Source organism: Ammodytes marinus (assembly GCF_949987685.1).
Source record: "Ammodytes marinus genome assembly, chromosome: 21".
NCBI lineage: Eukaryota > Metazoa > Chordata > Actinopteri > Uranoscopiformes > Ammodytidae > Ammodytes > Ammodytes marinus.
In genome coordinates, this window is record NC_137225.1 from 17,967,263 (window position 1) to 17,986,185 (window position 18,923).

Below are 18,923 nucleotides of genomic sequence, written 5' to 3' on the forward strand. Positions count from 1 at the left end.
TTGGGTTGCACATGCACACATCACAAATTACTTCGTTTTTGTCACTCAAGAGGGAACTGCATTGACCTATGTGTTTCTTGAAGACTTTCCTCAACCTAAATATTGAGCTATAGCCAGCAGCCAGTTAGCTTAGCTGAGCATAACACTGGAAACAGGAGAACACATCTAGTGAGGCTATGTCAGACTCAGCATTAAGTAGCTATATCAGACATGTGGACTCTCAGACAATATTTGTTATATAGATCATTTAAATTTTCATTTTGGTCTTCTCATGCTCCTCTGTGCACTGTACCTCATTACAGGAGGGAGAGAACGATCCATGCTGCACACAGAGTAACCCCCACAGGGGTGATTGCTTATGTCCACTTGATCCCTGACTCACTTTATAATGATTGCTTCTCTCAGTAAAGAGATTTAAATCTGCCTCTGCCTTTCAACCAATCCAGGATTCAGAGTAAAGGGAATGACACACATGAGACGGTCAGAAACAGTTAAAAATGGTTCTTTGAAAGAGGTCATAACGCTATGAGATATGATTATAAAGGAGACTATAGTGAACAGTAGTGGTTGAAAACTCGAGGGTTTAGGTTTTTGCTCTTTCCCATAATCTCTTTTTTTCTCTGATGAATTACTGGATAATCTAACCTTTTAAAATTTCCCTGTGGAGGTTTTCACCACTAATGACAATATGGAGTAATGTTTTTACAAGAAGTTCCCCATTTGGTTTACATCATGCACCTACATGAGGACACATATGCACACAAAGCATATTCCTGCTGCCAGTTTTTCACTTTTTCTCGATGGACAGTTGCTGGCGGTTTCACACAAAACAAAATGTAATGCACAAACAAAGGAAGTAAGGATGAACTGCTAGTTAGGGAATATGGACGTTAAAAACGCACATTTTATATTTATATTCAAAAGAACTGTATTTTTGGTTTAAAATAAAAATTCCAAGGGCGCCTTTGCTCCTTAAAATTCTTGAAATGAAACAATCACTTTTTTCTGAACTTGCCTCAAACAGACATGTCAACAGGTTTGGAAATGCTGCCCTACATCGACAAAGAATTATTCTTCTCTGATCTAAAGCAGTTTTCAAAGATAGGATATCTGCATGAACAAGCTCTTTCACTAGAACTAGGTATCTACACATGGAATGAGAAAGATGAACATGCAGATTGTCTTTCACCTAAAAAACCATGTGAGGGAAAAAAAAGCCCTTTTAAAGGACTTAAAAGCAAATACACTCCTGCACAAATCAATTATTTAAAAAACTAAGCTCTACTTTTATTATGAGCATTTCCGACATTATAGGCCTATAATCAGACCTAACCGACAGAATATCGACCGCGATACTCTTGTTGTCGTCACAAACAAAACTGCACCGAGCAAAGAATCAACAACAACAGAACATATAAAGCTTTGAGGGAAGAAGCAAATGTTAAAACTGATAGTGCAAGCTCTGAATAGATAAGTACACAGCTAGTTTAAAGAAAAAACATGAACAGGTTGTTCGTAGTTTTTTTTTCTTTTACCTTTGGCTTCTTAGACATGCTTGTTCTCCCACAATGCCCAGGACACCTGTGTCGCTTCTCTTTTCCACAGCGACTGTAATGAATTATGCAAATCCCCTGGTTTTTGTTCAGAGTACCATGACCCAGGGGTGCAAGCAGCTGACGCCTGGCATAGGAAAGTCAACCTCTGCCTCAGTCGAAAAAAGGGATAACACTGACTTCTGCGGTACCTGGCAAAGTTGCTCTGTGATACCACCCGGGTCACTGTCGTCGTCTTCAAGAGCTGTTACAACATCAAGTGTCAAGCCTCAAGTGTAGTGGAGGCTTTCAGTCCGACCAAACACTCAGCGACATGGGCACAAGCGGAGACACACAGTCATGCACGAGCGAACACACACAAACACACACAGGCAAACAAACACTCATGCGCGCACACACACACACAGGCAAACACACACACAGCCGAGTGTTTAAGCTCTGGGGTGTCATGGGTAGCTCTGAAGTGTTTTTCTTCAGCTGGCCTGGCATTAAGCTTTAATTTGATAGTGTGACATCTGTTGCTTGGTCAACTTAGCAATATGACCCTATAAGAAGTGGACAGAACCACACACCACATACACAACACAAGCATAGCCTTTCAACTCCAGAAACACTCTGTCAACAGATACTTGTTGTGGCGATAGTCAGCTTTAGCCTTACTGAAGAATCTATGTGAAGGGCTGGGCTGCAGTGGCAGAGCCGACTGCTGTAGTAAAACATGTGCCCTACTGCAGCTGTGCTTCTCAGCCCAGACAGACAGACAGACAGACTGACAGTCAGGCAGTAACAGCACCATCTGGAGTCCTAATCCGCCCGGCACTGACCACCACTGTGATTATGATGTGGCCCTTAAAGTCATTAGGCTTATTGGATAGACAAGTAGATACCTGGGAATCAGTGACATTTTGCAGAAAGATATCAGAAGCTAAATTCACCAATGTTATTAAATGTTTGGTAAGCATGCTTGTGAAAACCACTGCTGAAGTTGAAGAAAGCAGAAACAAATTGAATGTGACATTCAAACTTTTACAAAGGCTGCATATCTCCAATGTAGACAATTAGAGCTAAATAGATTGTTTATCGAATAGCCAGTGTGTTTTTGAAGGCAGCGGAAGAGGAAGTGGCTGGAATAGCTACAGTATGTGCATGAGAACAATGCAGTGGGCCTAGCTGTGCTACTGAAAAATGTGTCGTTTATTGATAACTCCCAGAGTTGAAGTTTTCTAATGATGACCCCCTGATCTTGCCACCAGCCCCAACATGAGGCAACCATTTCCACTCTTGCAAAGTGTTAAAGTGTATGTATTATGTAAGAAAACTAAATAAAACAATGTTAAAAAAAACAATTTGATGAAAATATATCTTTCATAATGTTAAAGCAGGCAACTTAATATAGACGTGCTCATCTAATTCTAGTTAGCAACAATTTAAACTCAGGCAATATCTTACCAGGTACTGAGGTACATTAAGGAACTCCGCTTTGCAGCTATGTGTGCAAGAATGCTCAGGTTCATTGTGAGGACATAGAGCTAGGCTACAGAGAGCAGCAGCGTAACATAACGCCATATGGGTGGGTTGAGCAAAAGTGGAGCAGTGTTTCCCTCCGGAGGAAAACACAAAAGTACATCTCTATTTATGTTTAGGAGAGCATAACATATGGTATGGAGAATTTAGCCTCAGGTTCATCACAACATAACTTTGTCACTTGCACCTGACATATAATAAGCCGTGTTTATAGATAACATAACCCAGAGGCCAAGCTGAGTTGCTGGAGGTCAAGCAACAAAGTCATAGAGAGAAAACAACAAATAAGAGACAGAAAGCAGATTCTGTAGGAAACCATAACTCTATCACATCCTCTCCTCCCTATACCCCACCCCCCTTATCCCCCCAAGTAGCTGATTTCATCCTCGCAAAGCCACTCTCACTCTAATCTCCCCTGATCCGTCTGCACTGGCAAAGAATCAGATATCAAACACATATAAAAACCAGGGAAAACACTACCTTACCTACTGCTACTATAATGATTATAATCAAACAGCAGTGCATATTGCTGGGGATTCAACCTTGAGTTGTCTTGGTGTATAATTCCAACTCATCAACATAAGGCATATTCCTTGTTACACAGGCAGAGTTGGCAGAGTAATAACCAGATTTCATAAAGTGGGCATGTAGTAGCATAGTTATATAATACCTAAATCTCTAAGCCTCGCCTTGGCAAAGCCACTGGGCACAGGAGCATCAAAAAACCAATGAGAATATACTGGAATGGTCTCAACATAATCTGTTAAACCTGAAAACCTTATAAAAAAGAAAGATCCGTAACAATGTAATTCTGTTTTTCAAAGAGCATAGCATGGATAGTAAAAGTCACACACAGGAGTAAATTGTTCAAGAATAGGGGAGAAAAAAACTCCATCAACACGCCTCACTTACCCACGAGACGTTTTTATTCTTGGCGTGTTTGATCATGGCAACAAGAGCAGGCCGGTTCACATGGAGAGAGGAGCCCCCTCCTCAGCAGATTTCAGCCCCACAGTCTGTGGTGTGGGCAGGTCTGAGCGGGATCAGGGGTGACGGCCGCGGGGGGCACTCTGCGCTCAGCCATAGGTCATTATCTGCCATGCAAACCTGCAAGCCCAAATCTCCTGCTCTCACAGAATCCAGCATCTGTCAGCAGGATCACTCCATGCGTCACGTAGAAGAGGACGATGAGAAAAGTTTTCAGGGTTTCCCTTCACGTGGCGGAAAAGTCACGTTAAGAATTATTATCCGGCAAAGTCAGATTCTCTTCCTCCTGACGGCACACAATGACCTGATGGACTGATTATGTATTCACGCCGAGTATGAATATGAAACATCCCAGCAGGTTTAACCCCGCCCTGCTGAGCCTCAGCGCGCACCCAATCGCAAAGCAGATCTGTGTGGCCGACTCCCGAGGGTGAGCTTATAGAAGCATTAGGATGAACATAACTGATTCTCTGGAGGAGAGGAAGGTGTTCTCCCCTGACTGGCAGGTAACTGACGCATCCAAAATCTCCCCCAAAACTGACAAAAAAAAAGTAAGTAATTGACCTCGCCTTTTTATAGGTGCCTCCCTTGCTCATTACACTCAGCAGTCTTTTCTTTTTCATGTATTCTCCCTTCCACTCCACACCTACTTCTAACCTCTAAATTCTTCCCTCCCTCCCTCACTCCCTCCCTCCCTCCCTCCCAGGGGTGCTTCTCCTCGCCCGGCTGCTAACTGTTGTCATAGCACCTCTTTGCTAAGAAACGAGTAGTATGACAGACAGAGTAAACGATGCTCTCTGAAAATGGGATACTCTTTCTCTCTTTCTCTTTCTTTTGTTTATTTTCATTCAATGGTGATAACAATTTAGCCCATACATGCTGTCCTGACCTTCTCCCCTCCCCACACTTCTATGGTCTAACTCACTTTTGTCCTAACTTCCTTTATGAGACCAACAACTCACTTGTTGCCTTCTGTTTGCAAGAGTCAATCCGGATTACTTGTTAAAGATCAATGTGGAGTTTTGAGACTATCCTCAAGTAGCTGCACTAATAACAGAGTTGAGCCACGGCGAGAGTTCCTTTATCCAGATCAGCAGAGCCCAAAAAAACGACAGACTGTACAATCAGAACAACCATGGATTTTAACTGGAATAATAAAGGTGCAAGTTACTTCAAACCATATTTATCCTTATTTAAAACTCTTCAAGAAAAGGGAAGTCTGAAATAAGCCTTTATCAGGGCTGAAATGCTTTCATTATCCACTCATCAGTTGATTATGTTCTCAATTATTCAATTTAACATTTAGTCTCTGAAATGTTGAAAAATACCGAATATTAAGGCATTCACAATTCACGAAAGTGTCTCCAATTTGCTTAATTAATCTGACAAAGTCTAAAACTTAAAGATATTCAATTTGTGCATTGTTTGAAAGATGAAAAATGATAATAATTATAAAACAGTTTATAGCAGATTATTTTTCTGTTGATCTACTAATTAAATATATTTGACACATTGTTTCACCTCTAAACTTTATCCCCTCACAAACAGTAATGAGCTTGACTATTTATGAATACATAGTTGTATTACTTAGTAATCAATACTGATGACAACCACCAGATTACGAACAACGGACAGATATAATTAAAACCCAATCTGTGAGTCAAGGTATTCAGGGATTTAAAGCAAGACTTTATACAGCTCCTGATCCATTTTTAACGCCTGTCGCTCTAATTAATTGTTTTTAGTATCCATATGGGCTGGCAGCCCTCCTCTGATGCACAAGGTTGTCTGCATCTCCCTACTGTTAATTAGCCACAAGAACATCTGCTCCTGTTTTAAGTGATGCTCGTTTTGGCCTAGATGCCCTCGTTGTCTGAGGTGCTAGTTTAATGGGCGAGCTGTGCCCACAGCTCCTTCATCCCTCTAATGATAGCATGATTGTCCATTTGTCTACAGACAGACTCTACACAGTCTGCTGGTTGCTGGTGGAAGAAGTGACACAAAGTAAAGTCAGCACATGGTATTAGAGACGCAGTAGAAACAAATTATACGAGGAGTTATTGTTTCAAATTGAACTTAAGTGAGTCCTGAACTAAACCTTATTCCTCATAGGGAGTTAATAAATACAACAGCTCCACCAACAGCAGAGAATCTACTACAGACATGTTTCTTCCTCAAGCCATGTGTTGTAAGTGTAACGTAACGCTAGTAAGTGGAATAAGAGAATAGATTGTGCCAGAAACCACAAGCTTCACAGAAATGGATGATGGCCCTCCAGCCTTCAAAGCAGCTGCTTTTCACCGATAGCACTGATGCAGCCAATATGACGTGTTGGAGGAAAGAGGCTAGGCTAAAATTAACGTTCACCAGAGAGAGACTTCATACGCATGGATCTCATGCAGCAGGTTAACCTACCGTAGAATAGTATAGATTCTTCAGTGATATTTACTGACAACTGGCTGTTTAGCTGAATATTTTATACTTTCATCTTTTAACTGGATTTACACAGACGTTTTGGAAAGATAAATATTTAAGTTACATAGGGTACAGTCTACTAACCATGAGATTTTTTGCATTATATGGCTGTTCCAGGGCTCCAACAGGGCATTTTATTTTTTTAAGATATTTTTTGGGAATTGTTATGCTTTATTGATAGTGCAGAGAGACAGAGGTGAAATGGGGCAGAGAGGGGAGTGACATGCAGAGAACGACCGCGGGCGGGAATCGAACCCGGGTCTGCTGCTGGGCCCAGCTCGGGGGGGGGACGCCCTACCAACTGAGCTAAGGGCGCCCCCTAACAGGGAATTATCTAATCAATATTTATTCTCTTTGTCATCTCTAAATTGGACAGATGATAGATTTGGCACAGACAGTAAACTAGGGGGAGAGAGAGAGTGGGTGTATGACCTACGGTAAGGGTCTCCAGTCAATCAGAGTATGTTGCGGTTATGTGGTATGCATCTTAGCCACTAGAATTCCAAGATGCCCCCAATAAGTGATATAGTGATTCCTTGTCACATGATGTCACGTTACATAATGGAATACACTAATCTATCACCTTTTACCTAATACTTTGGAGGGAGTGAGCTACATCTTCTCTCCCATGACTTTCCAGACAAGTCAAGGTTTTAAAACTCAGTCTGTTGAAGCCCAGTCTTAACTGAACCGGGGTCAGTGGACATAGATTCAACACACGGCATCACTGACATCAGTGTTTCCAGGCTGGAGTGAAGCTATGCTCAACATAGGGCTTCATAGATTTATATCACACTTTCCAGTCCCACAGTGAGGTGATGGATTATGTAAAAGCAGTAAAAATCCACCTAAATCCGAGACATTCCTTAGGGCCTATGTGGCCAATTAGCTGCTCAGTTTTCGGACATTTCCATATCCAATGGAAAAGTGCAAGAACGCACAACTGCTGCCAAGGAAACCCTGCTCTAGTCGGCTCTGTGCTGGCCCAACACTCCTCCCTGGGCGTGCATCCCAAAGCCTGGAGAACTGGGAATACCAGGTCACACTTTTTGCTGTGGGATATTAGCTCACCCTTAGAACAAATAAGCAAAGTGTTGGGGAATTAGTACACTCCTCTGTGTCATACTTTGCCATTTCTCATCCTGTATGTGTTAGCTTTAGGGTTAGCATCGCAGCATCTAATGAATTGATCAGCATAACATTTGGTGCAGACACTCGTGGTCCCAAGAGCATCAATCTTTCTGGTTTTGGTGATCCCCTCACTTTACCTCCATTCTATGTTTTTAAATAAAATGTCCCAACAACTATTGGATGGAATGCCATACAATTTTGTACAAGAGTTATACCCACTAAACTTCAGCATGTTAGCATTGTCATTGCGAGCATTTTAGAGCTTTAGTATAGTTAGTGCACTGTACTGCATTTTCTGCCACATAATTTTAAGAATTTGCCATTTATACCATTGCATAATTAACATTTTAGGCATTTCATTGTCTCACTGCTGTGTTACCCAATTCACTTCCCTAAGTTCACAGGTAGAACTGGCTACCACTGCTGCATCAGGAAAGCCTAGTAAAACAAAGCAGGGACTGGAGTAGGGCCTGCTGTCTTCAATTAGCTGAGTTTCCGTGAGGAGTGTCTGGGACCGGCCACTCAGTCTGTCAGACGGAGTCCCATCCGGCCGGGTCTCCGTGCTCCACATTCCATCCAGAGCGGAATTGTGTTCTGCCCCATTTCAGACGTAAAGCGGCGGTCTGGTGCTCCATATTGGAAACATGTGGGAGGAGTGTCATAGAAAGAGTGGCGAGTCACGGCAGCTGGGGTCCTCTCAAGGTCAATGCTGGCTACACTTACTGGACTGTCCTCTGTGAGCCAAAAAGTTTAAATGAACTCATTATATTAATTTCAACAGGCCTATTTTGTGCACTGTAATCAAACACAAACACATGTTGCCAGTGATACTCCATCACACTGAATGGTTTGTTTTCATGCAAACACCTTACACATGGGGCTTAAACAGTCCGGTGTGGAGTACCAACAGCTGGTGCTACACTAATCCACTCATCAGTTAAATTAAAGCTTACTCAGTTGTACAGCAAATGTTGATTCAGCCTACTGCAGCCTGCGTCAGACAAACCCAGATTGTGTAACCACATTACAGTAGTCTGCACAGAACCACTAACATGTTTCCCTCTCTACAAATCCTTGGATGAAGTTGTTGTCGCAGTTCAGAAGCTGGACCCTTCGTGGACCACATTTCTAGACAGATTACATCATAATTGGCCCACAAGTCTTGGTCCATTTTTGAAAGGCTCCTCCAAAGAAAAGCAGCGTTCTTTTGTTTGTTTTTAAAGGATACTTGATGTTTCAATTGCATTATGATCCACTGTGCACCTCAGTTGTTTCACTGAGCATGCAGATGGGTATATTAGAGCAGAAACAATCAGTTGATTGATCGATTGGACAACTGACAGAAACACAAGTGGCAACTTCTTTGAGCATCAATTACTTGTTAAAGAAATTATTCACCTCATACCAGCTTCTAAATGTATTTGTTGATGTTAACTATGAATAAAGAAAATGAATATGCATCATTATCTAAGTGTATTGTCTGCTATGTGTTCCATGTATTAAATCGCCTTTAAATGGAAGTATCATAAATTATTTTACACTAGTTTTTATACCTTATGGTGATGATTTGGCAGCTTTAAACGTCATCATTACATAGTCTGTGTGAGGCGGCTGTACTGTTTCAATTAGGTGGGTGGCACAGGTTCAGCCTAACCTTCAGGTCGATTGATGTTTATTGTGCTGGTGTAGCTTCTAGTTTGTTTTCTGAATCACACAGTTTAATAGTCCATGTCTTTGGGAATATCAAACAACTGAATTGGGAGAGAGATGCAAAATACTTTACTGATTAATCTGCTGATTATTTCTTGCTTCATCAATGTTTGTAGTTAATGACATGCAGGAACATAGGGACAAATATCTATCAATTATGGAAAGCCTAAAATTAAAACGTCTTGTTTGTCTGACCAACAGTCTAACACAAACAAAGTGCCAAATAATCACAGTTAAAAAGCTGGAATCAGCTAAATGTTTGGCATATGGACTTTTAAAACAACCGAAATAATTAATCCTTTATCAAAACAGTCGTGACTATAAACGTTTCAAAGGACATTTGAGCCTTAATAGTACCATGTATATGTCATGTTAGATGAGTGAACTATAAAGACACGCAGACCTTTTTGTATTTACATATCACTGTTTGGGTTTATTTAATGTTCCTGTGGCTTAAGAGCGCATAACATTTTGTCCAATCAGCTTCTGTCTTTAATTTGGGGATGACATCATAACTCATTTCAGACAATGACATGAAAACATTTCACCTCATTAAAACTTAGGTTCTTTGCCCCGAGGGTGTTCGAGCGTTTTCTCTCTGCATGGAAATGGTGTGTTTATGCATTTATGTGTGAGTGAGAGTAAAAGTGTAACATGGCCATCTAGTGGTAAAACTTAATAATGGAGGAGCATCATTATCTGCAGTGCTGGAGGATTTTGTGGATGATGGAAAATAACATAGATTTAATCAACTGGTGAACTTTAGAAAGCAAAGAATATTCATGTCATCTTCCAACCAAAAGCGTAATGACGGAATAAACAATCCAAAGGACACTCCAGCAATAAGGGTATCTGTCATCAAAATTCCCATCTCAAGTCAAAGCCATTTGCAGAAACACACCCACATTTTCCTCTCACTGCATTTCCTAACACCAAACTGCAACAGTCGTCTTATTCTCATTATATTACACTAAAACACAAAATGGTAACGTGGGATTAACCAGAACAACCCATTAAGTGGAACTGTGAACTGAGCATGTGCCTGCAGTGGGAAGCCTCAGTATTCAAAAACATTACAACCTAAGCTCTCTGTCTGGATAGAACCAGGAATACACATGAAATAAAAGATTTATTGTGTCTGGCTGGATGCACGTGAGAGTGGAGCTCTGCATCAAACTGTCAGGCCAGTGCTACTGAATTATTTCAGTTTAATCCTGCAGCATTCACGATTGGTTCAGGATGGAGATCTAGCAAGGAACGGTGATCATCAACATTGAGGCAGAAAGCTGGCAGGTGTCCATCGACTATTCAGTTCGGTGCTTTAAAGCAACAATAACATTTCCATTGAAGTTATGCATTTACTGACGTAACACCCACACACATCATATCTGAATTATTCATACAACCTTACCCATCATGAAGCAATTAGAATAAAAAACACATTAGTCTGCACATGCTGCCGACTCTCTCAGCTTCATCAGCTTTTCTTAATCTCTCACGCACACTCTCTCCTCTGTGAATAAGCATCACAGCTACACAAACTCACATATGGAAGCTGTGCTCTCCGGCGATGGCCCAGCCCACAGCACGGCATGAAGGGGACCCGGGCGGGGAGGAATGGACGGCCGTCTCACAGACTCCCCTGTCAGGCAGCAGCATCCGCTCAGCCTCGGTCCATGCCTGCACACTTGGCCCACAGGGGGTGCAGACCAAGCAAAAGACGCAGAGGAGATGATCTTTGACGAAGGAGGGAGCAGAGGACTGACGCTTCCACACCAGCCCCCTACTTCTGTCCCCCCACCCCCCACGTGTGCAACCAAATCCCCCCGATTCAGAAACTCTCAGGATTTAAAAAGTCAGATTCAGATGCCCCTTTCTCCTCCTCCTCCTCGTTCTCTACCCATCTCCAGACTGTTGCAGCAGACAGAGTATCCACGAGCTGACAGTGACAACTGTTTACCCCACCCCGAAATCTGTAACTGCTCCGGCAGATCCTCCGGGGCTGCCAAATCCTCTGCAGTGCTGCTGTGCTGTGTGGCAGAGAGGTACAGTTCTCAGGCTGGCACGCTGCTTCAGCTGCTGGTGGATTTAGACACACTCATCATCACACACACAAGTTCCTTCTCAGCATGGGAAGGAAAGAGGTGGAGTCCTGAGTGTCCTTTAGTGACCGCTGTCTCTTGCTTCCTAATGGACGCCGTCGCCTTTACACTCTCCGCCTCTCCCCCTTTATTTCATCCAAGGTTCAATCTGCTTTAAAAGCTTGACAGAAACACACACACTCTGTGTTTCTTATTGACTTTCTACCTTGTGTCTTATCTCTGCTTCACTTACCTCTTTACTCTTCTTTATTTTTGACTTTGTGTCTTGATTCAGTTAGGACAGAGACTGAGACAGCTACTGGTCGCTGAATAGACTGAACAGTGCATTCATGTAAAAGAGAGTGTGTGTGTGTGTGTGTGTGTGTGTGTGTGTGTGTGTGTGGTGTGTGTGAGTGTGTGCGTGCGTGTGTGTGTGTGTGTGCGTGCGTGTGCGTGTGTGTGTGCGCGCCTTGAACAGACAGAAGAGGAGCAGCCCAACTCTGCCTGTGGTGCAGAGGGAAGTTGCTCTCATTGTTAGGTCATGCCCGAGTGCCGAGTGTGAACGCAAGGCTGCTGTGTTTTTTCCCCCTCACATACCTCCTAACCACTTTTGCCCTTGAGTCCAGATCGACAGGCAGCCTCACTGCTGCATCGTAACTGCTGTGTCAGCCAGAAGCCCTTTATACTCACTCTGTCATTAAAAGACACACGTGTGGCAGGGAGCTACAGAGGTAATATTCATATGCTAAGCGTGAATGTGGATGTGTTTATGAATCTCCTCTGGCTAAAAGGGCAGTTTAGCACAAGCACACAACACGAGTGATGAGAATGGATTTCAATGTATTTAACAATACCTTCAAAATGTCTTTCCCGCAACAATTCATCAGTTTAAATGATTTGTAAATGATGCAGGAATATTAACATGATAGAGTATATTCATTTGAATTACAGGGATTTGTGGTAAAAGTTCATGAGGATGCATTACAGTAAACACATCATGGCTTTAAAGGTGGACTGTGTAACTTTAGGTGTGTCAGAGAAGTGAACATTTTCTAAAGATATATAACTGAATAAACAAACTGTCCTTGTGGAAAAATTGGATCCCTGGAACACAGTTTGAAGTTAAAAAGCTTCTTGAAAAGTTACTGTTTCAGCAGGGCCCAAAGTTTGGTGGGCCCAAACTTATTTAAGTCTAACATTTGGTTCCAGGTTCCTCAAAAAAATTTTTTGATTTATGATGATATAAATATGCAATACTGAGACTTCAATGTTTTGATGTCTCTGGTCCCTGTATATGTATAAGCTGAGTTCATTTTCCATAATACCCATATGTTCACCCTCTTTTACAGTGTTGTTTCTATGAAGTTAGTCACCAGGAATATAACAACATGCAGTCTTTAAATATGAAGACAAACTCCACTATCAGAAGAGATGCTCTTTGTATTTATTACCTATGTACAACTCATGAAAACAAAATATATAGTATGTATTACTGTAGTACTATGTATTATACTGCACTTCTAACCCATAGGGTACGCTTTGGACAGACCTAGGCTAGAGCTAGTAATTTGAAAGCATGCCTATTCATTAAGAGAATTCAATACAAGTAAAATGCAACTTAACCCCACCAGTCATACCTACAAAGTAATGCAGCACTGCAATAAAATCTTCTCAAATTTGAACAGTAGGTAAAAAAAGATCTTATATATATTTACTATAAACTTGTTAATGGGGTTGTTTGTCCTTATGCTGCTTTAGAAGTAATACACTGTATGTTCCCAAATAACATCCCTAAGGCCTTTATTTTTTCACTGGCATTTCCCTCGATGTTTTTTACCCTTACAACAAACTGCAGTATTTATTATAAGGTCTACAGAAGACAGTGTTGTTTTGGTGAATACAGGCAGCATTTCAGGACTTGTCAGTGCATACAGTGTGTAACCTGTTGTAAAGCTTTGTGCACATCATTGATAGTATCAGTATCTATATATCCTGCACAGGTCTGACAGACACTCAGCCCAGTATAAATCTGGCACAGGTTTTCATCAACATTGAAGCTTCCTTAGTTCACTGACAATATTTCACCGGCTGACATGTGTCTGGTGTGATGGAATGGCATCATTATAAACAGAGAGAGGTGCACCTTACAGTGAGAAGAGAACACTATCGATCAGGTAATATGTCATGCACCGTCCCCGTTTTAGAAGCAATCATCACTCAGCTGCTGCTGACGTGACCAAATACTGCTGGAGAGATCATGTCTACGGACTGAATAAAAAAAACTGCACCTGCAATGTATACATTAGTCCAGTATCCACAAGTTGATAGAAACGAACTGTGACAAAGCAAGTTATGCGCCAGAGAAAGACATATCAAGTCCCCAATTGGTTCACTACCCAGAAGACGGTCTCAATCAATCACAGAGGCAGCAGACACCTGAAGACAAGAGCAATCTTCCAAGGAATGACAATGAGCTAATTAAATGCATCCATCTTATGATTAAAACACTGCACATCAACACATTCTAGTTTCTCAATTGTGATGATTTTCCACTTTTCTTTTGTCTTATGTGACAATAAAGTACTACAAAACCTTCGGGTTTGACTAATGGATGGACAAATCAAACAACTAAAGCGTTACCTTTGACCACACAAATTGGGATTTTCTGACATTTTATGGAAGTAGAAAAAAATAACTCGCTCAATAATTGTTGGTTGCCCCTTTTTATAGATAAAACGCAAATACATAAAATCCCCAGCAGCACTCACCATGGCCTATACTCTAATCACCATAAAGTATGAGTGACAACAATAAAAAGCAAATATTTGAATAATCAGCACTATAACATTCTGCAACCGTCCTTATAACATCGTTCAAATTCTGGAGTATCATTTTGATGGACAGTTAAATAGATGACTTTGATCACGCATAATAAAAACGGGAACGCACTGACCTTGTCCAGTAGGAGGGTAGTGCATAAATGCAGTGCAAATTAATTTAGGCTTTGCTGTAACACAGCAGGGTGTGGGGTGAATGTAGAGGCAGAGAAACTTGGATTCAGGTAACTGTGAACACAAGCATGCACAAACTCTTTCCTTGTGTATGTGTTTTTCAAGATATTTTTCACATTTGCTTGTTACTTAGAAAATGTTTATGTAGAAACAGCAATATACATGTATAAAAAAGAAACTTCCTAGTTGGTACTGTATACAATATCAGGTAGGAATACTGAAGCACCTTCGCCACAATCAGGATAAATTATAAACATAAATACAGATTTTGCAGCTTGATTTGGTTTCCCTGCCAAAGACGCTGTAAAATATCATTAAGTTAAATACCTGTATTCAATAGTTTTGCCACTAGATGGCATTCTGGTGCTTCTATGATTTCCACATTTTAGCATTTCATCACTTATTAAACCCTATGCATCAGTACTGCAGTTGCCAGATGCCAGAAAACGCATATGGAAATATCTACCATTGGAAAACTATGACATATGTTGCTCAAAGTTCAGACAAAAGTCTGCAGCCAGGATTAACGTTACACTTTAACTTTCCAAGATTTCCAGTGGCATGCAGCTTCTCCATACCACTATAGTATGGCCCTGGTATCTGTTACATAAAAAGTCAAGGGTTGCCAGATCTGATAAGTATCAGAGTCTAGTAGAAGCTCTTTGCGTCACCACCTTCTTTCTATTGAGAAGAGAAAAAATAATGTAGAGGATGATGATGATGATAAGGAAAAATTCCCGCAATCAGTGAGAGGTTTCCTGCTCTCACCACGCCCTACTCTTCAGACAGGCTTCCTCACCAAATCCATTTCTCCAGCCTGAATGTCCAGAAGGAGCAGACAGAGAAAGGGTCCAACTGCAACAATGTACAATTGAAAAACTGCTGCAGTGGGAGACATCCAGACACAGTGTTATATAGAGATCGAGGGGAAAGAGAGCGGGCGATACAGAGACTGGTGCAACTATTTACATAAACATAAAGAGTGTGGGAAGCAGCAGGAGGCTAATTATGACATAATGCCCTGTGAGTTTCTATAAGCAAATCATAGCTTGAACTACTGTGTGTCAGGTCCTCATTGTTACTGTATCGTTTCCATTGCTACACAAGAGCCAGAGGGAAAACATTAAGGGGAGATCATCAGACTGTGTCTTAACCATGAATGAAAAAAACAGGTGATCAGACATTCGTCATTAGAGTACCTGAGAAAATAAATTCTACTAAGAAAGTCAATGTCCTTCTTTTAAATTCACTACTCAGGACATAGGTTTTGTAGATTTGCTTTTGAGTAGTTCATCACCTCGTGTTTAAGCCTGTTGTTTGCTCTGAGCTTTGTTTCTCACTCTTGTAGCACTTTGTCAACTCTGTTTTTAGAGAAGTGCTATATAAAGAAAGTTTATTATTATACAGGGTCAGGGGGGGCTGGATCGTTTCCCAGGATGCATTAGGCACAAGGCAGACTCTCTAAACACTTTGCCATTGTACAGATAGACAATCCCTCATATTAACAGTACACCTAAGGGCAGTTTTGAGTTGCCAATATCAGCAGAGAATACAAAATTCAAATGGGTGTGCACACTACAAGATGATAGTATTGTGTTCAAATAAACACACAAGTTTACAAGTTACTTGCTTTTTTTTGCCAAGAGTTAGATTAGAACATGGAAATCCCTCTCTCATATACTGTATTTTAAATAAATATGAAGCTACAGCCAGCAGCTGGTAAGCTAAGCTTAGCATAAACACTAGAAACAGGTTGAGACAGCTAGTCTGGCTCTGTCCAAAAGTAACAAAATCCGCTTACAAGCCCCTCAGCTCACAAATTGAGATGTTATATCTCAATGTGAGAAATTAAGCTCTGCCATTTTACAGGGAGTTTATGTACTTGAATATTAATTTCAGTAACTTCCTGGAGTCCCCATTGGTTCCCTGATGCCTGCTGATATTTACACTTTGGCTTTTGTACAGACTAAACAACCGAGATACAACATGATGATTAGTTAGAGCTTTGCATGATACATAAGAGGTAATAATCTAACTCATAGAAAGAAAGTGAATTCAAGTTGTTACCAAAAAACTATTCCATTAACCAATAAAGCTTTCATCAACTTAGTGCTGAAACATCTGTTTTTCTACCTCATAAGAAATGGGTTGACGTAAATGTCTGGACTGTAAAAGGAAGTCCATGCCCAGTGCTAAAACAATGATGTCAAAACAATGACGGGCGATGCACCATAAATCACTAAAATGTTTGCCATCAGGGGGAGGATGTCTTTGCTTACACTGCAGAACTAGAACACCTCCACATGAATAAAAATAGACCGTCCACCTGATGTTGAAGTTTGACAGTTCTGCCCTCCTTACTTCTCAATGGAGAGCCGAGCTCTAGTTCAACACTGACTTCGCTACTCCCACGCCTGGTCTGGCCTGGACCTCCACCCTTCCCAGCCTCCTCCATACTCCCCCGGGCATCAGGCCACGACCACAGGGAACGTCTCTCATCCATTCTCTCTCAACCTACTCACTGTCTGGCTTCTGCCCTCTATGTGTAGAGACATGAGTAATTCCGTTGTTTAGGGGCTGTTTATATGCAGCTTACTGGAAAGTCAGTTTTATGATGCTCGGAGTTGCATTGGATCGATCACACAGTGACCTCGATGAGCAATAGTTGTTCGCTATTAGACGCCTACAACAATGACAGGACTATGAGGCACAGAAACAACAGATTTAGACACAACAGAGAGCAAAACGAAATATACAAAAGATCATTTCATAATCTTAAATCTGTCAACTGACTGTTGACAGTCAGGAGAGAAATTATAAAACAAAGAGAGACAATAATTAGATGAAATACAAAATGACAGATTGATGTATAGGCAGTGAAATAACCAGAAAAAGGTTGGGGCCATACTCTCCGGTTGTTTTAGTTGAGGGATTTTGAATACTACCACGTTCTTCTGTGAAAAGTGAAAATAATCACAGGCAGTATGATTGAACATGTGGGTGGGTGAGGGAAATAAGGTCAGATTAAAACTGATGTCAGGATAACACAAATGAATAACAGTATTTACATTATTATCCAAACATATGAGAAGTTACTGGAAGGTCTGCTATTTCTGGGGCCCTCTTGCGGCAAATATCTGAGAGACGGTATTTCTGCTGGCATGCAAAGCCCTCACTGACCCTGAAACACATAACTACTCCACTCTCCCCACAGTCTCTTACTTTAATGGCCTTTTATTTCTGTGGGATTTGGTGTTAGGTAGCAGATAGATAGATGCAGATAGATAGATGCTCACTCTCAACCTAAATTAGTTAACCTTTGATGAGTCAGACTGTAGGGGAACTCCTCATTTGGGGACAGGACTGTGGGAATGGGCACAAGCTCCCAAGGGTGATGGTAAAATTAGGCAATTTCTCACTAAGCTGATGCTGTTGAGCCGTAACACTGAAGTAAGCCGCTCATTCAGAAGTTGTCCGTGGCCTTGAGACGAAGCAGACAACAGACTGGTGGGTGTCGTCTCCCGGACAGATCCCCTCCAGCTTCCCGTCGCTCTGCCGCTGCCGTGCCAAAGACAAGACGATGTGTGCCTCCTCCAAAAAAGGCAGAAACATTTAGGCAAGGCCGCACATCCTTAACCCGGCCCATCCTGTCCCTTTGCAGGTCCGCTCAACAAATACCAGACACGTTGAGTGTGTACCTCGCAGGGTCTGCTTTATAACAGGCGACTATGTCGATGCTGCAGCTCCACTTAACATACTGTACCCGGCAGTGTTTACGGAAGGCTTTCACTGCAATGCACATCTCATCACTGATGGATGATGATGACTGAGGCTGGGCATTTATGCCAGTTTGCATTCATTAGCATTCATTTATACACACACACACACACACACACACACACACACACACACACACACACACACACACACACACACACACACACACACAAACACACACACACAGTGTTTTTGAAAAATGAACTGGTGTCCTTACCTGGCGAACAAGGCTGTTGGTTGTGGTGTCGGAAGAGGTGCTGCCATCTGAACCTTTAAATCGACCTTTTCTTCGAGCTCCTTTGCCATGAGACTAAAGAACACAAAAGAGGAACTAATTAAATGGATAAAGGCAGGTATTCACGTCTTTTCATGTCTTGCATATTACAATTTCCAATACCTGCAAGCCCTATGACTTTAATAATTATTTTTGTTGCCGTCTTAGTTCATCCTGTCCACCCTTGTCATCAAAGATCTTGTTTTATTGCATTTTGTTTATAAACGAGATAATGGGACAACATTCAAAGTTGTTATTCTATGCAATATGCATTCACGTCCGGCAGAAACTAACTGAAAACTAGAAAATAGTGAAAGAAAAGTGCCCATCACAGTGGGTTTGTCCGAGATACAGTCTGTTTACAATAGAGAAAGCAAAGCAGGAAATGCTCATTAATTAG

General features: G+C 41.5%; 1 protein-coding gene across 1 annotated transcript in view; it reads right to left on the bottom strand.

Moving 5' to 3' along the window:
• Nucleotides 1-18,923, bottom strand: part of cacnb2a (calcium channel, voltage-dependent, beta 2a) — a 62,592-nt gene that overhangs the window by 41,442 nt on the left and 2,227 nt on the right. Inside the window, exon 2 of the mRNA XM_080050269.1 lies at nt 18,467-18,559. Within this exon, the coding sequence (XP_079906395.1) occupies nt 18,467-18,559 (93 nt within the window). The remainder of the gene's footprint in view (nt 1-18,466; nt 18,560-18,923) is intronic.